The following is a 24,158-nucleotide window of genomic DNA, read 5'->3' as shown; positions in this document are numbered from 1 at the left end:
TCTTTAAATGTAACAACTATTAAACAAGAATAACAAATGCGTCTGCCTGTCTCTTTCCTCCGATCAGAAAAAAAAAAAAAAGGCAAAGAATTGGCTCTATATGATTTTTTTTTTTTTATTAATTCAACTGACAATATCACAAGGCCTGGAATATCAGCTATTTACTTATAAATAACCTAAACTTCAAGGAGCCAGTGGATTAAGGCTGCTGCGTTCTCTGTGAGGAACACATCGCCAATGAACTGTAGGACACGTTTTCTTTGGGTAACACGCCAGCACACTCCACTGGTCTATTCTTCAGTGGTCAAGTGGGCGGAGCTTCGAGGAGCTGGAAGTATAGCCCTTATGAGAACTGAAGACGCCTAAATTTTAATAACTTAGAGAAAGTACAATAAGCAAATTAAAGTATGAAATAGCAACAATCAATAATAGCAAAGACACTACAAATAAAAGAAGAAAAAAAAAAGCCTGCACCAAGGTTCCGAAATTTGTGCCTCGCCGAATCATCCACCCAGACCGTGTTGTCCTCACCGTTAATGCTTCTACGCACATTTCCTTCTCTTTCCTTCCTTCTGCCTGCTTGCTGAGGGAGAGAGAAGGGCGAGAAGTGACCAGAGAAGGCTTGAGAGATGAGAGGGAGGAAAGACACGGCGAGATAAAGGTAAAGGAGAGAGATAAGTGGGTTTGTTTACCATTTGAGGCTATTGCAAGTCTTTCTGGATTGTTAGTGTTTGATGTGTGTGTGTGTGTGTGTGTGTGTGTGTGTGTGTTGTATTATTTCCTGTTTTTTTTTCGCTTTTTTTTAAAGTTTGGTGGGATTACGTTACAATTGGTTTGATTTGATTTAGTTAGGTTAAGTTTGGTCAGTTAGGTTGGTGTTGGTTATGTTAAGTTAGGCTAGTTTAAGTTTGGCTAGGTTTGGTTAGGTTAGGTTAGCTTTGGCCTGGCTAGGTTAGGTTTCATTTGGTTAGGTTTGGGTTACTTTGGTCAGTTTAGGTTAATTTTGGCTTTGTGAAGTTTGGTTAGCTTTTTTTTTTCTTTATTATTTATTTATTTATTTATTTTTTTTTTTTTTTTTTTTATTTATTTATTTATTTTTTTTGTGTGTGTGTGTAGGAGGGGCACTAGCCAAGGGCAATAAAACTGCAATAAAAAAATGCCCACTGAGGTGCTGGTCCCTGAAGAGTTGAAAGTGTTAGTCAAAATTTACAGGATAAGTGTCTTGAAACCTCCCTCTTGAAAGCGTTCAAGTCATAGGAAGTTTGAGATATAGGAGTAGGCAGGGAATTCCAGAGTTTACCAGAGAAAGGGTTCAATGATTAGAAATATTTGGTCAACTTTTGCATTAGAGAGGTGGAGAGAATAGGGGTGAGTGAAAGAAGAATGTTTTGTACAGCAAGATTGCAGGAGGAGGGGAGGCATGCAGTTAGCAAGATCAGAAGAGCAATTGCCATGAAAATAGCGGTAGAAGATAGCAAGAGATGCAACTCTGTGGCAATGAGAAAGAGGCTGAAGACAGTCAGTTAGAGGAGAGGAGTTGATAAGACAAAAAGTTTTTGATTCCACCCTGTGTGAAAGAGCGGTACAAGTGGAATCCCCCAACAGACATGTGAAGCATACTCCATACATGGACAGATAAGGCCCCTGTACATAGTTAGCAGCTGGGGGGGAGGGACAAAAAAACTGGCGGAGAGGACTGAGAACACCTAACTTCATAGAAGCTGTTTTAGCTAGAGATAAGACGTGAAGTTTTATAAGTAAAGGACAGACCGAGGGTATTCAGTGTAGAGGAGGGGACAGTTGAGTGTCATTGAAGAAGAGGGGATAGTTGTCTGAAAGATTGTGTTGAGTTGATAGATGGAGGAATTGAATTTTTGTGGCATTGAACAGTACCAAGTTTGCTCTGCCCCAATCAGAAATTTTAGAAAAATCAGAAGTGAGGCGTTCTGTGCTTTCTGCCCATGAACTGTTTGTTTCCTGAAGGGTTGCATGTCTAGGAAAAGATGTGGAAAAGTGCAGGGTGGTATCATCAGTGTAGGACAAAAAGTTTGATGTAGAAGATCATTGATGAATAATAGTTTGATAATTCTCTGGTCACATATTTAAAAAATGAAAATTTAAAAAATTTCACTTATTCAGGAAACAAAACAAAAAAAAGAAGAAATAAATAAGAAATAAAAAAAGGTGTGTGTATGTATATTGCTTACTTCATAGTGTAGTCTGAAAAGTGAAGTATTCCCCACAAAGAAGAAAAGAGAGAGCTACTGGCTTAAGTGAAAACTTTAATGAACAAATAAATACTTTTGCTTAACACTCTCAAGATCACAGAAATTGCATACACTACAAAAAAAAAACAGACCAAGGAGGATTCCTATTTAGTCAAATCCCCATTTCAGTGCAGGTTGCAGGTGAATAGTGGCTGGCCACTCGACCACGTGAACTCAACAATAGTGGAGACATGGCATTAATAGAGGTGGTGGTGTTAGGGAAGGGTCTGCAGGGCAGCCCTGGCAGTCCCTTGTGCCCTCGTTGCGTCCGCGTGGCATCACCTCGTGACACCCAGGGTGACCTGAGTCAACCTTGCCCCACTGCCTGGTTTCTCCTTGATGCACCTACGGGGATTTTAGTGCGTGACCTCTCTGCCGGTCGCTTCTCAGGGCCGTGTAGTCGTCACCGCAGCCATCACTCGACGTGCTTGCCTTCACCCGGATGTCTGGTGTGAGGTTCGTGGGGCAGTCGGCATTTCCGTCTTGACGACTTGCAGATCAGGACCAGAAGAGGGCGAGGGTGGTGGCGCGGACGTTGGTGTCCCTCCGTGCTTGGTGTGACAGCCGCTGATTGGCCATGACTAGCTCATGCACTACTTAGTCTTTCTATGATCCTCCTATTTCCCTACTTACATTCCATAAATCTAAGTAACATCCTCCTCTGTTTGGATTTGGTATCATTGTTGTGCACTATTCACGTTTCGGTGAGTGTCCCTCTCAGTTTCGTAGTGTTGTGCATCACCAGTTCTCTGTCGGCACAGTGGGAGAAGCCGGAAACGATGGGGGGAGCTCGCTGCTCCGTCATCTGTCCAACTGGATGAGCCCTCTTCAGTGTAAGGTTCCTGAGCTCCAGCCTGTTCGCTAATAACTCCTGGACTCATTCAGCAGTTTGGTCCCAAGTCTCTCCCCCGTGCCTCTCCTCCACTCCCGTGCCGTGCACATCTGCTGTGATCTTCTAAGTAGCCACTGCAGTCCTCTCAGCTTGTAATCCTCTCACCTGTCATGTTGCACTGATTCCTCCCTTTCTCTGGTAAACTCTGGAACTCCCTGCCTGTTTCTCTGTTTCCTCCTTCCTATGACTTGAACTCTTTCAAGAGGGAGGTTCCAAGACACTTATCTTCTGCAGTTTGATTTTTCCATTTGGCTTTCACTTATGGAACTGGCACTCAAGTAGTTCTTTTTTTTTTCTCAAAATTTTTGTTGTCCTTGTCCAGTGGCTCTCAGTGTCCTCACCGTCACTGTTGTTGCAGGTGTCCAGGCCACGTGCCCTGATGGTTTCTGACGTGGCTCACTCTGGCCAGCTTCCCCAAGGGTTCCTGCATGATTGGCCTAGGCATGTGCTGCCAGGAGTAGTGCTGCAGTGGAGGGGTGAGGCCAGGCAGCAGCATGAGTGAGCAGCAGCAGCAGCAGCAGCAGCAGCAGCAGTCTGCCTCAGGTGTGGGGAGGCATAGGCATGGTGGCAAGAATCACCTGGAGGCAGGCAGCTCTGTCCACAGAGGAGAGAGCAAATTTGAGTGTCAGCAGTGTGATAAAACTTTTAGATACAAATATGGGCTTAGGCAACACATTCTGAGGCACAGTGGTGTTAGAAATTATGATTGTTTTCAATGTAGGAAAAAATTTATCACAAAGTCTGAGCTCACCACACATGTCATGACACACAGTGGTGTTAGAAATTATGAGTGTCTGGAATGTGGAAAGAAATTTACCAGAAAGTCTTACCTCACCAGTCACAGCCTGATACACAGTGGTGTTAGAAATTATGAGTGTCTGGAATGTGGAAAAAAATTTACCACAAAACGTAACCTCACCACACACACCCTGACACACAGTGGTGTTAGAAATTATGAGTGTTTGGAATGTGGGAAAAAATTTACCACAAAGGGTGCCCTCACCAGACACATGCTGGTACACAGTGGTGTTAGAAATTATGAGTGTTTGGAATGTGGAAAGAAATTTACCCAAAAGGGATACCTCACCAGACACAGCCTGACACACAGTGGTGTTAGAAATTATGAGTGTGCTGAGTGTGGTAAAAGATTTGCCTCCAGTTCTGAGCTAAATAAACACACCTTCAGACACACTGGCTTGAGGGAGTTCAAGTGTGATGTTTGTGGGAAGTGTTTCAAGACAAAGTGTGACATTACCAGGCACATGAGGATCCACTACACCACAAACGGTGACCTCATCACACACACCCTGACACACAGTGGTGTTAGAATTTATGAGTGTCTGGAATGTGGGAAGAAGTTTAATGCAAAGTCTCTGTTCACCAGACACTCCCTGACACACAGTGGTGTTAGAAGTTATGAGTGTCTGGAATGTGGAAAGAAATTTACCCAAAAGGGTTACCTCTCTAGACACAACCTAACACACACTGTTGTTAAAAATTATGTGTGTGAAGAGTGTGGTAAAAGATTTGCTTGCAGCTCTGAGCTCAATAGACACGCCTTCAGACACACTGGCTTGAGGGAGTTCAAGTGTGATGTTTGTGGCAAGTGTTTCAAGACAAAGGGTGACATTGCCAACCACATGAGCCTCCACTTTTGAGGTGGTGTGTTGTGTGGACCAGTGGGGGCACACCTGTGCCTGTGGGATTGTGTGGCGGTGGTGGGCAGTGTGTTGTCTGTGGCGGCAGCTGTGCCCTTGTGTGCTGTGAGGGAGTAATCATGTGCCTATGACTAGTTTTTGTGAGTTGTTCCTTTTCAACTTTGTATTTAAGGTAAAGACTAACTTAAAAGTTTTGCTAATGATGTGTGGTGTTGTGTAGACTGTAAGTGAAGAAATTAATATATTGTAACCACTCTCTTCCTGTTCTCTTCTTTCCTCAAGTGTTGTGTTTCCATCTCCTTCAGTCTCCCACCACACGTTTCTTTCCTCAAGTGTTGTGTTTCCATCTCCTTCAGTCTCCCACCACACGTCAGGTTTTCTAACTGGACAGACGGGCTTTTCCACCTTACTACAAAGTAAAACAAAACAAGACATTGCTTGGGGGTAGAGCATGATACAAGATGTGCATTATCCTCAACTGTCCCCCAAGCTGATAGTGTTGTAGTTAAGAAGCAAGCACAACCATCACATTAGCTGCAACACTGATGTAGTGTTTACATGGCACATTAGAGAACTGTTGTTTACATTTCTGTTATGACTGTAAAAGTGTAATTTGAGTCCTGATTACAAAGCCCATGATTTATTGACAGTAAATGCAGACCACTGCTTCATTTTGTGATTGAAAAAGCAGCAGAACAAATAGAGTGTTTTGAATAAGCTTTATAATGGTTTTGTCACCGTCACCACACAGTTGTGAAGGGCAGTGGGCCATGAGTATTGAGGGATGCCAAAAGTGGGCCAGGGGCACAAAAAGGGTGAAAGCCACTGGTGCAGTAATGCTGTGCACCCTGTACAGAGAAGAGGAGGACAGTACTGGAGCACACTTGTTTGAAAATACATATATTGAAGAAACAAAGAGAACAATACACAAATTTTGGTTAACGAGAGAAAAGAAAGCAGAAGGAACAGGTGAGGGAGTGCTGCCCGAAAGGCTGCACAGCATGCAGCCAACACACCAAGCTTGACACAGACAGAAGTGAAGCATCTGCTCACAGCAGAAAGCAGTGTGTACAGACAAGTGTTAGGAGCACCTGTGTGTCCAAACCTGCTCCTTGAGAGGGGGAGTGGGAGTGTCCACTATGAAGGGGAGAACTATAGAAGGAAGGTTGGTGTACCTGAAATCACTGATACAAAGCCAGAACAAACAATGTAAATGTAAATGTGTTGTTGATGTTGGCATTACAGTGGACCCTTCCCTGAGATTCCACGATGATGTGCGTTGTGTTGTTCAAAGGCTGCCGGTCTGGCCAACACACCAACTCTCCCCTCACTTTTTGGTCACCTTTTTGTTACTCATGTAGCAGACCTGTTCACCCCAGCCCTTCTGTCAGTACTGTTCACCCCAGCCCTTCTGTCAGTACTGTTCACCCCAGCCCTTCTGTCAGTGCTGTTCACCCCAGCCCTTCGGTCAGTACTGTTCACCACAGCCCTCGTGGCTGGGTTGAAGGAAATACCCACACTTATTAGTAGGTGGCACATAATTGGCTGGAGCCTTACCAGTAGCCAATCCAAACACTTTATATTCTTACTTGGCTCAGATTGGCTGCTGGAGACGTTCCTTCTTCAAAGAAAGGAGCAGTACCACACTGCCTCCACCCCGCACTCACCAATTCACCGCACGTTTCTGCCATGGCTTCACCACCGTGCTCACTTTAGCTATTTACTGCTTGTTTTTGCTGCTTTCTCCTGGATTTGTGAAGCCCTCGCAATGCCACCCAAACGCTCTGCATCTTGTAAGGTTTCTTGTGCCAAGGAATTGAAGAGGAGGAAGGTTATAACACTGCAGGAGGAAGCTGAACTCGACATGAAGCAGGAAGTGAAAAGCTATGCCGCAGTTGGCCGCCATTACAGCGTAAATGAAAGTACGGTCAGGTCCATAAAGAAGAACAAGGAATCAGTCAGGAAAGTTGTTTCAACAAAAATTTCCCCAGATGCGAGGAGGATGTCTATGGCCAGGAACAAATACATCGAGAGGATGGAATCAGCCCTGACATTGTGGATAACCGACTTGCGGGGAAAAAAAAAAAAAACATCCCCCTGGACGTCATATGTGAATAGGCCAAGAAATTGTACAAACGGTTCATGGCAGAGGGCGCCGAGGAAGACAACGACAAAGAGCTACAAGCAAGATCACCTAAAGCACAAGAGCCTGAGGAATTTCTAGCCAGCAAGGGATGGTTGGACCAATTTCAAAGCGCTTCCTAATCAGGAATGTTACTTTGCATGGGGAAGCTGCGGCGGCGGACAGTGAAGCTGCAGAAAAATACCTGGAAACGTTGCAGCAGATTATAGAGGATCATGGTTACAAGCTCGAACAGGTGTTTGATATGGAGGAGGCTGGATTGTACTGGAAGAAAATGCTGTCCAGGACAGACGTTATGCCAGAGGAAGCCAAAGTAATTAGCTTTAAAGCACAGAAGGACCGAGTCACTCTTGTCTTCTGTGGCAGTGCTGCTGGCTTTATGGTGAAACCAGGACTCATCCACAAGGCAGCAAACCACAGGGCGCTCTCTCTCAAAAAAAAAAAAAAAAAAAAGGTGTGCTGTCAGTCGAGTGGATGAGCTGGGTTACCAGCAGTGCAAAGAGAGGGCAGCGTTCCGGCACTCGTCACCACCACCGCACTACCAGCAGACCTGAAAGACGGGACAAGTACATGTACGCGTGTGCGTGCCTTGTCTGGCCACTAGGAGAGCCAGCTGCAGCCTTTGGTGTTGGCAATAATGTGATATAACCTAAGACAGTGACGTGCGGTTTCTCGGTGCATTGTGTTGTGTTGTACTGTGTTCTGTAGCGGCAGTGTGTTGTTCAGTGTGGCGTTGTACTACTGTGTGCTGAAATTGTGTCTAAATAAAGACAAGGGAACGCCACCTGAACCGGTGCCTCTGTTACCCTTCCCCCTTAGTAGGCAGTTGAGTCAGCTTGAGTACGTGTGCTTATCTTGTTACTTCGCTGGACAATGAACCCGGAAACAGTTGTGCATCGCTGTCCACCTGATGTGAGTGGGATTCTTGAAGCTGCTGGTGACATCACAACAAATAAATAAATAAATAATATATATATATATATATATATATATATATATATATATATATATATATATATATATATATATATATATATATATATATATATATATATATATATATATATATATATATATATATATATATATATATATATATATATATATATACGAAGGTGTATATGTAGCATCCCTGCAGGCAAGCACATGGGCATTCTGTGTATATGAGGCAGCCTCGTATGAGTACATGTGTGGGTACATACATAGTGGGTGATCTAGCTTGCGGCGTTGTGTGGCTCGTTTACAGGCTGGCGCCCTTATCAGCAGCGCTAATGGAAGGAGACCTGACACAAGCCTATACATCACCTCTGAGGCCCTGGGGTTATGAGGGTGTGTGTTTTTTTTTTTTTTTTTTTTTTTTATGTAGGAAGGATACTGGCCAAGGGCAACAAAAATCTAATAAAAAAAAAATGCCCACTGAAATGCCAGTCCCTAAAAGGGTCAAAGCAGTGGTCAAAAATTGGTGGATAAGTGTCTTGAAACCTCCCTCTTGAAGGAATTCAAGTCATAGGAAGGTGGAGATATAGAAGTAGGCAGGGAATTCCAGAGTTTACCAGAGAAAGGGATTAATGATTAAAAATATTTGGTCAACTTTTGCATTAGAGAGGTGGAGAGAATAGGGGTGAGTGAAAGAAGGATGTTTTGTACAGCAAGATTGCAGGAGGAGGGGAGGCATGCAGTTAGCAAGATCAGAAGAGCAATTGCCATGAAAATAGCGGTAGAAGATAGCAAGAGATGCAACTCTGTGGCAATGAGAAAGAGGCTGAAGACAGTCAGTTAGAGGAGAGGAGTTGATAAGACAAAAAGTTTTTGATTCCACCCTGTGTGAAAGAGCGGTACAAGTGGAATCCCCCAACAGACATGTGAAGCATACTCCATACATGGACGGATAAGGCCCCTGTACATAGTTAGCAGCTGGGGGGGAGGGACGAAAAAAACTGGCGGAGAGGACTGAGAACACCTAACTTCATAGAAGCTGTTTTAGCCAGAGATAAGACGTAAAGTTTTATAAGTAAAGGACAGACCAAGGGTATTCAGTGTAGAGGAGGGGACAGTTGAGTGTCATTGAAGAAGAGGGGATAGTTGTCTGAAAGATTGTGTTGAGTTGATAGATGGAGGAATTGAATTTTTGTGGCATTGAACAGTACCAAGTTTGCTCTGCCCCAATCAGAAATTTTAGAAAAATCAGAAGTGAGGCGTTCTGTGCTTTCTGCCCATGAACTGTTTGTTTCCTGAAGGGTTGCATGTCTAGGAAAAGATGTGGAAAAGTGCAGGGTGGTATCATCAGTGTAGGACAAAAAGTTTGATGTAGAAGATCATTGATGAATAATAGTTTGATAATTCTCTGGTCACATATTTAAAAAATAAAAATTAAAAAAATTTCACTTATTCAGGAAACAAAAAAAAAAAGAAGAAATAAATAAGAAATAAAAAAAGGTGTGTGTATGTATATTGCTTACTTCATAGTGTAGTCTGAAAAGTGAAGTATTCCTCACAAAGAAGAAAAGAGAGAGCTACTGGCTTAAGTGAAAACTTTAATGAACAAATAAATACTTTTGCTTAACACTCTCAAGATCACAGAAATTGCATACACTACAAAAAAAAAAACAGACCAAGGAGGATTCCTATTTAGTCAAATCCCCATTTCAGTGCAGGTTGCAGGTGAATAGTGGCTGGCCACTCGACCACGTGAACTCAACAATAGTGGAGACATGGCATTAATAGAGGTGGTGGTGTTAGGGAAGGGTCTGCAGGGCACCCCTGGCAGTCCCTCGTGCCCTCGTTGCGTCCGCGTGGCATCACCTCGTGACACCCAGGGTGACCTGAGTCAACCTTGCCCCACTGCCTGGTTTCTCCTTGATGCACCTACGGGGATTTTAGTGCGTGACCTCTCTGCCGGTCGCTTCTCAGGGCCGTGTAGTCGTCACCGCAGCCATCACTCGACGTGCTTGCCTTCACCCGGATGTCTGGTGTGAGGTTCGTGGGGCAGTCAGCATTTTCGTCTATATACATTCTTTATGGACTTAAGTTAATATTGTTAGCAGGGGGGTTGGGAACGAGTCCCTCCAGTGGTGTGCTGCTAACTTCACGTCCTGGGTATCCATCCCCCTGATATGAGGGACGGAGGACGCAAAGACGTTCCACAGGCTGGAGACTCGCCCCCAAAAGGTGCGCTGGTGTTGGCTGGAGCGGGAACGCGGCACTTCCACTGAGTCACCACTGGATAACACTGTTCTCGTGTCCCGCGAGGTGACTCTGGTGGGGAGCTGTAGTCCCGCCAGATGTGGCACACCCTGCACCTGTGCCTTGTGGAACACCACAAGGGCCGCCACGTCCCTGCGGTGTTCTAGCGTGTCGACGGGAGCCTCAGGATGGGCTGGGGCACCTGCTGCTTCCACCAGTCACAGTGCCCGTCGCTGGATGCCGTCGAGCTTGCTGATGTGTGTGGCAGCACAGGACATCCAGGAGAGGGCGGCATACTCTAAATAAGGCTGTATCTGGGCCTTGTAGAGCAAGAGCCTCCCTCTCCTGTCGAGCAAGTTGGCCACCCTCCTCAAGGAGGAGACTCGGTGTGAGGCCTTAAGGGCAATGTGTTTGACGTGGCGGTCAAACCGCAGCCCTCGATCCACCTCAACCCCCAGAATCTTGACGGACTCCTGGAGTTCGAGAGGAAGGCCACCAAAGCTTAGCCCTCCCTCCACTGCTGGCTCGGCAGCGGGGGATCGAGAAACTACCATTGCCTGTGTCTTCTCCAGAACAAAGGTCACCTCTCAGCGTACCCCCCACTCCTGTATCACCCCAAGCTGCTGATTGATCTCTTCAGCAGCACGCACACTTTCGTGTCGAGGGTAGGTACAGGAGAGAGTGCAATCGTCAGCATAAGCTGAGACCGCCGGCAGCTGTCGGAGAAGATCGTCCACGTAGATGTTCCACAGGACTGGCCCCAGCACCGAGCCCTGTGGCACTGACGCTCTCACCGGGAGGGACTCGGACGCTTGCCCATTGACAACGACCTGGAGGGTCCTTCCTTGGAGGTAGTCGCCAAGGAGCTGAAGGAGGTCACCCTGGATCCCCTTTGCCCTCAGTTTTTCCAGAAGGCCCCCATGCCAGACCCTGTTGAAGGCGCCTGCTATATCCAGGGCCACCACAACAGAGTCGAGGCCGCCGTCAAGGGCGTCTTGCCAGCCCCCGGTGAGAAGCATGAGGAGATCGGAGGTGGACCGCCCAGGTCTGAACCCAAACTGTTGGTACGAGAGGAGGTAATTGACCTGGAGGTGGCGACACACCACATCTGCCACCACACTCTCGAACACTTTCCCCACCACAGAGAGCAGGGAGATGGGTCGATAATTTTTTGGGTCAGACCTGGAGCTCCTCTTGTGTACGGGAACTACCTGGGCCTCTTTCCACACTAAGGGCCAAGTATTTTCCCATAAGCAGGCAGAAAAGACTGTGGTGAGGGATACAGCCAGCTCGCTGGCACATTGTTTCAAAACGTGCGGGCTGATGTTGTCGGGACCGGTAGCTTTTTGTACATCGAGCCCCTGCAGCAGACGCTCGACAAGCCCTTGCATCACCTCCACCTTGGTTACAGTCTCTCTGCACTGCTGCTCCAGAAGAGGCGGTGACCTTTCAGGGTCGTCCACCTCCAGAAAGGTCACCGCCTCTTCTGAAGCAGCAGTGCAGAGAGACTTTCTCAGGTAAACTCTGGAACTCCCTGCCTGCTTCTCTGTTTCCTCCTTCCTATGACTTGAACTCTTTCAAGAGGGAGGTTCCAAGACACTTATCTTCTGCAGTTTGATTTTTTCATTTGGCTTTCACTTATGGAACTGGCACTCAAGTAGTTCTTTTTTTTTCTCAAAATTTTTGTTGTCCTTGTCCAGTGGCTCTGTGTCCTCACCGTCACTGTTGTTGCAGGTGTCCAGGCCACGTGCCCTGATGGTTTCTGACGTGGCTCACTCTGGCCAGCTTCCCCAAGGGTTCCTGCATGATTGGCCTAGGAATGTGCTGCCAGGAGTAGTGCTGCAGTGGAGGGGTGAGGCCAGGCAGCAGCATGAGTGAGCAGCAGCAGCAGCAGCAGCAGCAGCAGTCTGCCTCAGGTGTGGGGAGGCATAGGCATGGTGGCAAGAATCACCTGGAGGCAGGCAGCTCTGTCCACAGAGGAGAGAGCAAATTTGAGTGTCAGCAGTGTGATAAAACTTTTAGATCCAAACATGGGCTTAGGGGACACATTCTGAGGCACAGTGGTGTTAGAAATTATGATTGTTTTCAATGTAGGAAAAAATTCATCACAAAGTCTGAGCTCACCACACATATCATGACACACAGTGGTGTTAGAAATTATGAGTGTCTGGAATGTGGAAAGAAATTTACCAGAAAGTCTTACCTCACCAGTCACAGCCTGATACACAGTGGTGTTAGAAATTATGAGTGTCTGGAATGTGGAAAAAAATTTACCAGAAAACGTATCCTCACCACACACACCCTGACACACAGTAATGTTAGAAATTATGAGTGTCTGGAATGTGGAAAGAAATTTACCACAAAGTATCAACTCGCCACACACACCCTGATACACAGTGGTGTTAAAAATTATGAGTGTCCAGAATGTGGAAAGAAATTTACAATAAAGGGTAACCTTGCCAAACACACCCTGACTCACAGTGGTGTTAGAAATTATGAGTGTCTGGAATGTGGAAAGAAATTTACTGAGCAGTGTTACCTCACCAGACACACCCTGACACACAGTGGTGTAAAAAATTATGAGTGTCTGGAATGTGGAAAGAAATTTACCCAAAAGGGTGACCTCACCACACACACCCTGAGACACAGTGGTGTAAGAAATTATGAGTGTGAAGAGTGTGGCAAAAGATTTACTACCAGTTCTGAGCTTGATAAACACACCTTCAGACACACTGGCTTGAGGGAGTTCAAGTGTGATGTTTGTGGGAAGTGTTTCAAGACAAAGTCTGACATTATCAGGCACGTGAGGATCCACTTTACCACAAAGGGTGACCTCACCACACACACCCTGATATACAGTGGTGTTAGAATTTATGAGTGTCTAGAATGTGGGAAGAAATTTCTTACAAAGTCTCAGCTCACCACACACACCCTGACACACAGTGGTGTTAGAAATTATGAGTGTCTTCAATGTGGAAAAAAATTCTTCACAAAGTCTAACCTCACCACACACACCCTGACACACAGTGGTGTTAGAAATTATGAGTGTCTGGAATGTGGAAAGAAATTTTTCACAAAGTCTCAGCTCACCAGTCACACCGTGACACACAGTGGTGTTAGAAATTTTGAGTGTCTAGAATGTGGAAAGAAATTTGCCAGAAATGCTGACCTCACCACACACACCCTAACACACAGTGGTGTCAGAAATTATGAGTGTCTAGAATGTGGAAAGAAATTTACTGCAAGGTCTCACCTCACCACACACATCCGGAGACACAGTGGTGTTAAAAATTATGAGTGTGAAGAGTGTGGTAAAAGATTTGTTACCAATTCTGAGCTTAAATCACATGCCTTCAGACACACTGGCTTGAGGGAGTTCAAGTGTGATGTTTGTGGCAAGTGTTTCAAGACAAAGCCTGAAATTGCCGGGCACATGATGGTCCACTTTTGAGGTGGTGTGTTGTGTGGACCAGCCAGGTCACACCCGTGCCTGTGGGAGTGTGTGGTGGAGTTTTTTTCTCCACATAGGAGGGGCACTGGCCAAGGGCAACAAAAATTGCAACAATAAAAAGGGCCACTGAGATGCTGGTCCCCATACAGAATCAAAAGCTTTATTAAAAAATTGCAGGGTGTCTTGAAACCTCTCTCTGGAAAGAGTTCAAGTCATAGGAAGGTGGAAATACAGAAGAAGGCAGGGAGTTGCAGAGGTTACCAGAGAAAGGGATGAATGACTGAGAATACCTAACATAGTTAACCTAACTCTTTCCTCAACAAAGGGAAACCATTATTCAAGAAATAAATTTATTCCAGCAGTTTGGGTCTTAAGGGCTGAGCAGAAAGAAGCCACTTTTATTTCCCATCATGCAACAGAAAGTCATACAGAGGAATTTGTTCATATTACTCAAAACAATGTGCAGCAATGTCCAAAATATTAGTTAACATAACATATTCCATAAGCAATTAGGTCAAGACAAAATAATAAACAAGTATGGTACTGCGGCTAAATTTTTACTCCTTCATCAGTTTAGCTTTTCCATATGAAACTTTTTTTTTTTTTCCTATTTGAATTAATATGCTAACCTAACCAAAGTAATGTAACAAAACCAAAGTAATATAACCTAATCAAAAACAAACCCAAAATAGCTAAAATAACTTGCTTACCAAAAAATAGGTACAGATAGATATTTAACAGTTGCTGTCTTCATTATAATTAATTTGCAGTGGGTATGTGTGTGGTTCACATTACTCTGGAGTGACAGACTACATTTGACGAGAAGGGTAAGAAGAGCCACGCTGAGAGGCGGGCAGCTCTGTCCACAGAGGAGAGAGCAAGCTTGGGTGTCAGCAGTGTGATAAACCTGACATCCAAAGACAGATTTAGGGTACATTCCCTGGCCCACAGTGGCGTTGCACAATGTTAGAGTCTGGAATGTGAAAAGAAATTTACCGAGCATTATCACCTCACCAGACGCACCCTGACGCACGGTGATCTTAGAAATTATTTGTATGAAGTGTGTGGTAAAATATTTACTACGAGTTCTGAGCTCAGTGCACACGCCTTGAGACACACTGGCTTGAGGGAGTTGAAGAGTGATGTTTGTGGGAAGTGTTTCAAGACAAAGGGTGACCTCACCACTCACTCCCTGACACACAGTGGTATTAGTAATTATGAGTGTCTGCAATGTGGAAAGAAATTTGCTTTAAAGGGTGCCCTCACCACACACACCCTGACACACAGTGGTGTCAGAAACTATGAGTTTCTGGAATGTGGAAAGAAATTTACCAAAAAGTCTTCAGACACACTGGCTTGAGGGAGTTCAAGTGTGATGTTTGTGGGAAGTGTTTCAAGACAAAGGCTGACATTGCCCGGCAGATGAGGTCCACTTTTAAGGTGGTGTGTTGTGTGGACCAGTGTGGTCACATCCATGTCTGTGGGAATGTGTGGCAGTGGTGGTAGTGGTGGTGGTGGTGAGCGGTGTGTTGTGTCTGTGGCGGCAGCTGTGCCCTTGTGTGCTGTGAGGGAGTAATCATGTGCCTGTGACTAATTTTTGTGAGTTGTTTCTTTTCAACTTTGTATTTAAGGTAAAGACTAACTTTTTAACACATCATTAACATTTTGTTAATAATGTGTGGTGTTGTGTAGACTGTAAGTGAAGAAATTAATATATTGTAACCACCCTCTTCCTGTTCTCTTCCTTCCTCAAGTGTTGTTTCCATCTCCTTCAGTCTCCCACCACACGTTTCTGCTGCAGAACCTTGTCACCTAAAAGTTGATGCTGGTAAGAGCAAAGTTATTAGTGTGTATATATATATATATATATATATATATATATATATATATATATATATATATATATATATATATATATATATATATATATATATATATATATATATATATATATATATATATATATATATATATATATAATTAACTTTTAATGCTGTATGATACATCAGTAACAGGGTCCTCATCTTTCTTTGGTTTGTTCCTACTCATATGTTGTGGTATTTGGGGTGCACTTCTGTTTGGAGTATGTACAGATATTGGGCTGCAGGCACCTGAGGATAGATCATTGCTATGCCCAGGTATGTCATTGCTTGAGCCAGGAGGCAGAGGCATGCTGGACACTAGAGATGAAACACTCAGTATTCAGTAGCCATTGTTGTGCAGGCTCCAGATGTTTGGGTATCAGGAGATAAAGATAAGCTGTCTGGAGAGTGTACCAATGGAATGTCTCTTGCCATCTCTTACTACGGAGCCATCATCTTCAAGTGTGAATATCCCACTCTTTGAAGGAAAGAGGACAAAAAGTATGATGTATGAAAAACACAAAATTGCCACACATGCAGGTGACTATGAACTATCAGCATACATTTAGGTTATATTGCATATGGTCATCTTCAATTCATTGTGAATTTAGGTTGTATTCAATAAGGTTGTGTTTTGTTAGGTAGCATTCATAAATTCCTGCAGTGTTTGTCCATTTTAGATCAAATGAAATCTATCTTATGTAAAACAAATGAAAAAATAAAAATAAGAGAACCATCTCTGCAGGGGGCAATATATATGTGGCTACTGTTGGTGTTTGCCCAACCAGCGAGTCAATCAGGAATGATACACTGTCGAACAGTGGCCATGTCTTCCCTAGACATCCCTCATAGCCACTGGGAACATTCTAAATTTATTTTTATGCAGAGTTATGAAATATGTCTGCAGATCTTAAATTTCACATGAACATCAACTGAAAAAAGAAAATTGTAAAAAAAAAAACTGAAATATATTGAATTCAGAAAATATTTCTTCTACAAAGATGGTGCCCTTGAAGTAAACTTGGTTGCATAAGATATATTTAGATTGTATTGTTATGTAGGTTATTTGTAGTTTTTTTTAGGTTAAGTTGATGCATTTAGGATAGGTTATATCAGTTTTTATTTTGTTGTGTTAGAATAATTAATTTAGTTTATTACATTAAGTTGGATCCTGTTAGATAAGGGTAGTGAGTTTGAGTGTAATCTTAGTGAATTTAGTATGTGGTAGATTAGGTTAGATAAGATTGATAGGGCTAGGTTAACTAAACTTAGTTTTTTTTTTTTTTTTTTTTTTTTTTTTTTTTTCTCTCCCATTCGTATCATCAGATCACTGAAGTTTAGTTCCAGCTCCCTAATTCAAAGCCCAGTGACTCTCCCCATATTCCCAGATTTGTTAATGGGAAAGAGAAGTGTGTAAGTAGTGTCTGAAAATGAAGTTTCTTCCAAAACTTGGAGGTACTATTATACAAGTGCACGCATCTCACAGCAAAAAGATAAACATTACTCTCAGTGAAGTACTTGGGTCACGTATAACACCGTGGTGTGCATCTTTAGTTAGGTTAGGTTTAGTTAATGTATTTTGATGAATTTCTGTTTGTGTGATTCACCTACAGTCGTCTGCTGGTCACCCAGCCAGCCGTTCCCCAACGGAAATAGCTCAGAGCTCATAGTGACTGATCTTTGGGTAGGACTGAGACCAATGACACCACACACCAGGACAGCGAGGCCACAACACCTCAGGTTACATCCCGTACCTACTTGCTGCTAGGTGAACAGGGGCTCCACATTAAGAGGCTCGCCCATTTGCCTCGCCGCACCCGGGATTCAAACCCGGGCCTTCTTAGTTGTGAGCCGAGCATGCTAACCACTACACTATCCAATGTGTGTGTGTGTGTGTGTGTGTGTGTGTGTGTGTTGGGGGAGTATGCAAGGAAAAAAAAATTTTATTTGTGGCAGAAAGTTACTAGATTCATTCAAAGCATGATAAACATTCGTTCAACTAACGTTGCTTAAACTTGAAAAAAAAAACATGAATTCTGTGTGATTTTTTGGTGTTTTTTTTTTTTAATGGGGGTAGTTTTTTTTTTTTTTTTTCTTGGAAACCTGTTATTTTCATGCAAATGTGAATTTTCTCAGGGAACATGAAAATAACAAATTTCCAAGTAGGAAAAATCTCCCTTTAAAAATGCATCAAAATATACCCAGAATCAAAATGTTCTTGCCACTAGTCCAATCATAACCATTCAGTGTTAAATGTTCAACTTCACACCGTAGCATTCAGTCTGGCGGTGACCCAAATATTCACTCTCCACCATGACAGCATATTTCAAATTAGTGAAACCAAACCAAACCTAACTAAACCTGACCTTACCTAACCTAACCTAACCAAACCTAACCATGTTTGTTGAAAGTTTATATAAGACATATATGACAATCTAGTTGTTTCATAAGGTAAGAAATGAAATATTGGCTTGTTAGTAATACGAATCCTAACCCAAAGCACATCAAAATCTACCAGAAAAATGTAGTTTTGTCCAAAAATGTTGGACAGGTGGACTTGTATAAATCTACAAACTCTGACTGAAAATTAATGTATATTATTATGGTATTTCACCACCACACTAAAACAGTTCATACAAAATATGGAACATGGTTTCAGGTGACTTTAATGAATTTTTTAAAAATACTGTCTGAGTGAGATAAGTTTGGGAGTCAGCTGAATTTTGCATTACAACTGTGCACCACATTTAGTAAGAATCACCCCTATTTATTTTACGAGTCAAATGTGCATGAAAATAACTTACCACACTGGAAAATAAGTAAATACACTAACCTCCATTCAGCTCTGATATGGCATCAAAAGTTCCTTGCTTCATCTTGATTTTGGAGTACAGTGCATCCTTGTGGTCCCACAGAAATCTGTTCTGCCTCACAAGTTCAAGCAAATATCCCTCAGAAGTCTGAGTCCATGGTAATTTAGTGACCATCACTACAGATTCAATTCCTGGGTACTGTTGGCAGCAGCTGATGTAAACACTTGTCCTCACGGATCACTATGTGGGAACTCCCTGGGCAGTCTTGAAACTGGTTTTTGCCACTGTGAAGTTCTTTTTCTAAGCTTCTGTATTTTAAAATAGGCCTTACATAAACACTGAACATCAAAAAAAATATTGGCTGGAGGTAGTTTCACTGTTTGGCTTCAACCAAAACACAGCAATAAATAACATGTAAGATTGTCAAGACCAAAATAAATAATTTATTGCCCAATTTGAACTGGCTTCGTGTTCTTGACTTAATATTGCTGAAAAAAAGTGCTTGTGTGACCATGCCTAAAGAGGTACCCATGTATACATACTAAACACTGTACTGGTTAATCTGTCCTCAACAGGAAAATTCTTTAACATCTAACACTTCACAACCTTCTATCTGATTGCCAGTGTGGGTTCCATCAAGACCAGTCTACTGTTGATCTTCTGGTTCTCCTTACTAAGTCTTTGTCATCCTCTTTTAGGAATTTTGGTGAGACTTTTGCTGTTGCCTTAGACATATCAAAAGCTTTTGACAGTGTCTTTCACAGAGCTTTGACTTCCAAACTATCCTCCTACGGCTTCTATCCTTCTCTCTGTAACTTCATATCAAGTTTCCTCTTGGACTGTTCCATTGCTGCTGTGGTAGACAGTCACTGTTCTCCTAAATCTAACAGTGGTGTTCCTAAGGCTTCTGTCCTGTCACCCACTCTCTTCCTATTATTCATCAATGATTTTCCAAACCAAACTTCTTGTCCTGTCCACCCTTACACTGGTGATACCACCCTGCACTTTTCCATGTCTTTACATAGACGTTCAACCCTTCAGGAAGTAAACATTTCACACAGGGAAGCCACAGAACACCTTACTTTTTATCTCTCAAAAATTTTTGATTGGGGCAGAGCAAACTTAGTATTGTTCAGTGCCTCAAAAAATTTATTTATCACTATCAGCTTGACACAACCTTCCAGACAACTATCCCCTCTTCTCCAGTGACATACAACTATCTCCCTCTCTTCAACACTGAACATCCTTGCTCTGTCTATTACTTATAATATAAACTGGAAACTTCACATCTCATCTCTAGCTAAAATGCTTCTATGAAATTAGGCATTCTGAGTCATCTCCACCAGTTTTTCTTGCCTCCTCCAACTCCAAATTCTGTACAGGGGCCTTATCCGTCCATGTATGGAGTATGCTTTTCATGTATGAGGGGGGTTCCACTCATACCACACTTTTAGTCAGGATAAAATCAAAACAATTTTGTCTTATCAACTCCTCTCCTTTAACTGTCTTTCTTCAGCTTCTCCCTCATTGCCACAGTGTTGCATCTCTTGTTATCTTCTACTGCTAATTTCACACCAACTACTCCTCTGATCTTGTTAACTGCATGCCTCCTTTCCTCCCACAGCATCACTGCACAAAACTTTCTCTCACCTTTATTCTGTCCACCTCTCTAATGCAAGAGTTAACCATATTATCAGTCATTCATCTCTTTCTCTGATAAACTCTGGAACTCCCTGCCTGCTTCTGTATTTCCTCCTTCCTATGACTTGAAGTCTTTCAAGAGGGAGGTTCCAAGACACTCAACCTCTGCAATTTGATTTTCCTATTTGGCATTCTCTTAGGGAACTAGCTCTCAAATAGGCCTTTTTTTTTTGTCCTCAAGATTTTTGTTGCCCTTGGCCAGTGGCTCTCGGTGTCGTCACTGTCACTGTTGTTGCAGGTGTCCAGGCTGAGTGCTTTGCTGGGCTCTGACGTGGCTCCCTTCAGCCAGCTTCCAAAAGGGTTCCTGCAGGACTGGCTGTGGCGTGTGCTGCCAGGAGCAGTGCTGCAGTGGAGGGGTGAAGCCAGGCAGCATGAGTGAACAGCACCAGCACCAGCACCGGCATGCTGCCTCAGGTGTGGGGAGGCACAAGCGTGGTGGCAAGAAACATCTGAGGGCAGGCAGCTCTGTCCACAGAGGAGAGAGCAAGTTTGGGTGTCAGCAGTGTGATAAAACTTTTACATCCAGACAAGGGCTTAGGCTACACATCCTGACACACAGTGGTGTTAGAAATTATGAGTGCCTGGAATGTGGAAAAAAATTTACCTACCAGTCTCACCTCATCACACACACCTTGACACACAGTGGTGTTAGAAATTATGAGTGTCTGGAATGTGGAAAAAAATTTACCTACCAGTCTCACCTCATCACACACATCTTGACACACAGTGGTGTTAGAAATTATGAGTGTCTGGAATGTGGAAAGAAATTTACTACAAATAGTAACCTCACCAGACACACCCTGACACACAGTGGTGTTAGAAATTATGAGTGTCTGGAATGTGGAAAGAAATTTACCCAAAAGGGTGACCTCACCAAACACATCCTGAGACACAGTGGTGTTAGAAATTATGAGTGTGTCGAGTGTGGTAAAAGATTTGCTACCAATTCTGAGCTCAATGCACACGCCTTCAGACACACTGGCTTGAGGGAGTTCAAGTGTGATGTTTGTGGGAAGTGTTTCAAGACAAAGCCTGACATTGCCAAGCACATGAGGATCCACTTTACAACAAATGGTGACCTCATCACACACACCCTGACACACGGTGGTGTTAGAAATTATGAGTGCCTTGAATGTGGAAAGAAATTTATCAGAAAGTCTCAGCTCACCAGACACACCCTGACACACAGTGGTGTCAGAGATTGAGTGCAAAGAGCGTGGTAAAAGATTTTCTGCCAGTTCTGAACTCAATAGACACGCCTTCAGGCACACTGGTTTGAGGGAGTTCAAGTGTGATGTTTGTGGGAAGTGTTTCAAGACAGAGCCTGAAATTCCCAGCTGCATGAGGATCCACTTTTGAGGTGGTCTTACATTGACTATAAAGATTACATCCAGGAAGCTGAAGTAATCAGGATATGTAACTATCTAGCCTTGTTTCTTGAAAAGCCATCGTATCATATTTCTTGTTTTTGTGTAAGCACTGGTAAAAAAAATATTGAAAGTTGGCAGAAAACTTCTAATGTTAAAACTCCACACCTTGGTCTCCAGCAACAAGCTTGGTGTGTTGAAAGTCACCCATTTTTCCCTCACTCCTCGCCTCCTTCAGCAAGGGAAGTTGTTCTCGCCTCTTATCCTGGGATGCTTAGCACGGGTCGTCATTAACGAATGCCTGTGTCCCTCTCGGCTTTGTAGCGTTGTGCATCACCAGTTCTCTGTCAGCATAGTGGGAGAAGCCAGCAACAATGCGGGGGAGCTCACTGCTCCGTCATCTGTCCAATTGGATGAGCCCTCTCCAGTGAGCTCCAGCCTTTTCTCTAATAACTCCTGGACTCGTTTGTTTGGTCCCAAGTCTCTCCCCCGGGCCTCTCCTCCACTCCCTTGCCGTGCACATTGTTACGTCTGCTGTGATCTTCTAAGTAGTCACTGCAGTCCTCTCACCTGTCATGTTGCACTGATTCCTCCCTTTCTCTGGCAAACTCTGGAACTCCCTGCCTGCTTCTCTATTTCCTCTTTCCTATGACTTGAACTCTTTCAAGAGGGTGGTTCCAAGACACTTATCTTCTACAGTTTGATTTTTCCTTTTGGCTTTCACTTACAGAACTGGCACTCAAGTGATCCTTTTTTTCCTCAATTTTTGTTGGTCTTGTCCAGTGGCTCTCAGTGTCCTCACTGTCACTGTTGTTGCAGGTGTCCAGGCTGAGTGCCCTATTGGGCTCTGACATAGCTCCCTTCAGCCGGCTTCCCCAAGAGTTCCTGCAGGACTGGCCATGGCATGTGCTGCCGGGAACAGTGCTACACAGCATGAGTGAGCAGCAGCAGCAGCAGCAGTCTGCCTCAGGTGTGGGGAGGCACAGGCCTCATGGCAAGAATCACCTGGAGGCAGGCAGCTCTGTCCACAGAGGAGAGAGCAAGTTTAGGTGTCAGCAATGTGATAAAACTTTTACATCCAAACAAGGGCTTATGCAACACACCCTGACACACAGTGGTGTTAGAAATTATGAGTGTTTGGAATGTGGAAAGAAATTTGCCAGACAGTGTAACCTCACCAGACACACCCTGACACACAGTGGTGTTAGAAATTATGAGTGTCTGGAATGTGGAAAGAAGTTTACCCAAAAGGATACCCTCACCACACACATCCTGATTCACAGTGGTGTTAGAAATTATAAGTGTCCTGAATGTGGAAAGAAATTTACTAGAAAGCCCGACCTCACCATACACACCCTGACACACAGTGGTGTTAGAAATTATGAGTGTCTGGAATGTGGAAAGAAATTTATCACAAAGGGTGCCCTCACCATACACACCCTGACACACAGTGGTGTTAAGAAGTATGAGTGTCTAGAATGTGGAAAAAAATTTACCAGAAAGCCTTATCTCACCACACACACCCTGATACACAGTGGTGTTAAAAATCATGAGTGTCTGGAATGTGGAAAGAAATTTACTACAAAGAGCGACCTCACCAGACATATTCTGACACACAGTAGTGTTAGAAATTATGAGTGTCTGGAATGTGGAAAAAAATTTACCACAAAGGGTGCCTTCACCTCACACACCCAGAGACACAGTGGTGTTAAAAATTATGAGTGTCTGGAATGTGGAAAGAATTTTTCCACAAAGGGTACCTTCACTAGACACACCCTTAGACACAGTGGTGTTAGAAATTATGAGTGTGAGGAATGTGGTAAAAGATTTGCTACCAGTAATGAGCTCAATAGACACACCTTTAGACACACTGGCTTGAGGGAGTTCAAGTGTGATGTTTGTGGCAAGTGTTTCAAGACAAAGGGTGACATTGCCCAGCATATGAGGATCCACTTTTGAGGTGGTGTGTTGTGTGGACCAGTGGGGTCACACCCATGCCTGTGGGAGTGTGTGGTGGTGGTGGTGGTGTGTTAAGTCTGTGGCGGCAGCCGTGCCCTTGTCTGCTGCAGTGGAGCAATCATGTGTCAGTGACTAATTTTTGTGAGTTGTTTCTTTTCAACTTTGTATTTAAGGTAAAGACTAACTTGAAAGTTTTATTAATGATGTTTGGTGTTGTGTAGATTGTAAGTAAAGAAATTAATATATTGTAACCACCCTCTTCCTGTTCTCTTCTTTCCTCAAGTGTTGTGTTTCCATCTCCTTCAGTCTCCCACCACACGTCAGGTTTTCTAACTCTGCACAGTCGGGCTTTTCCTCCTTACTACAAAGAAAAACAAAACAAGACTTTGCTTGGGGGTGGAGCTTGATATGAGATGTGCGTTATCTACAACTGTCCCCCAAACTGATAGCATCGTAGTTAAGAAGCAAGCACAACCATCACATTAGCTGCAACACTGATGTAGTATTTACATGGCACATTAGAGAACTGTTGTTTACATTTCTATTACAACAGTAAAAGTGTAATCAAATTACACTTTTACAGTCTTGATTACAAAGACACACTAGAGAGGAAGGATGCAGATGAGTTGAATGGAAGAATCAGCAAGGAGGAGGTGGAGAAATGTTTGAAAAGGCAGAAGAATGGGAAAGTAGCAGGGCCAGACGAGATACCTTATGAGATGTACAAAAATGAAGGGGAAGTTGTGATTGATAGAACAACTGAGCTATTTAACCAGGTGTGGGAGGAGGAGAGAGTGCCAAGAATGTGGAATGAATGTAGAGTGACTGGTGCATAAGGGAGGATACAAGAGTAAAAATGAGT

At 43.6% G+C, this 24,158-nt stretch overlaps 2 protein-coding genes across 9 annotated transcripts; both read left to right on the top strand.

The window, feature by feature from the left end:
• Window positions 1-151: 151 nt before the first annotated feature.
• LOC135095394 (zinc finger protein 264-like) lies at window positions 152-23,550 on the top strand. Of its 8 annotated transcripts, none has more exons than XR_010264371.1 (3): window positions 152-661; window positions 15,370-15,422; window positions 20,209-20,347. XR_010264371.1 is itself a non-coding variant. In XM_063996193.1 (3 exons), the coding sequence occupies exons 2-3, from the start codon at window positions 15,417-15,419 to the stop codon at window positions 23,294-23,296; spliced, it is 1,146 nt and encodes a 381-aa protein (XP_063852263.1). In that variant the 5' UTR covers window positions 291-661; window positions 15,370-15,416; the 3' UTR covers window positions 23,297-23,550. The 8 variants fall into 8 exon arrangements, 4 of the variants coding, with proteins under 4 accessions (XP_063852262.1, XP_063852263.1, XP_063852264.1 ...); XM_063996193.1 differs by lacking the exon at window positions 20,209-20,347 and adding an exon at window positions 22,157-23,550 and having other exon boundaries at window positions 291-661; XR_010264370.1 differs by lacking the exon at window positions 15,370-15,422.
• On the top strand, window positions 12,014-15,324 carry LOC135095392 (zinc finger protein 160-like). The gene has a single exon (XM_063996190.1). It carries the CDS (start codon window positions 12,014-12,016, stop codon window positions 13,592-13,594), a length of 1,581 nt encoding a protein of 526 aa, XP_063852260.1. The 3' UTR covers window positions 13,595-15,324.
• Window positions 23,551-24,158: the final 608 nt, after the last annotated feature.

Source organism: Scylla paramamosain, chromosome 49 (genome assembly GCF_035594125.1).
Source record: "Scylla paramamosain isolate STU-SP2022 chromosome 49, ASM3559412v1, whole genome shotgun sequence".
Lineage (NCBI taxonomy): Eukaryota > Metazoa > Arthropoda > Malacostraca > Decapoda > Portunidae > Scylla > Scylla paramamosain.
This window is presented reverse-complemented; position numbering and strand designations above follow the sequence as displayed.

Excerpts from the sequence above, each read along its gene's own strand:
- LOC135095394 (XM_063996192.1), top strand. The coding sequence starts at position 3,654 with ATGAGTGAGCAGCAGCAGCAGCAGCAGCAGCAGCAGCAGTCTGCCTCA.
- LOC135095392 (XM_063996190.1), top strand. The coding sequence starts at position 12,014 with ATGAGTGAGCAGCAGCAGCAGCAGCAGCAGCAGCAGTCTGCCTCAGGT.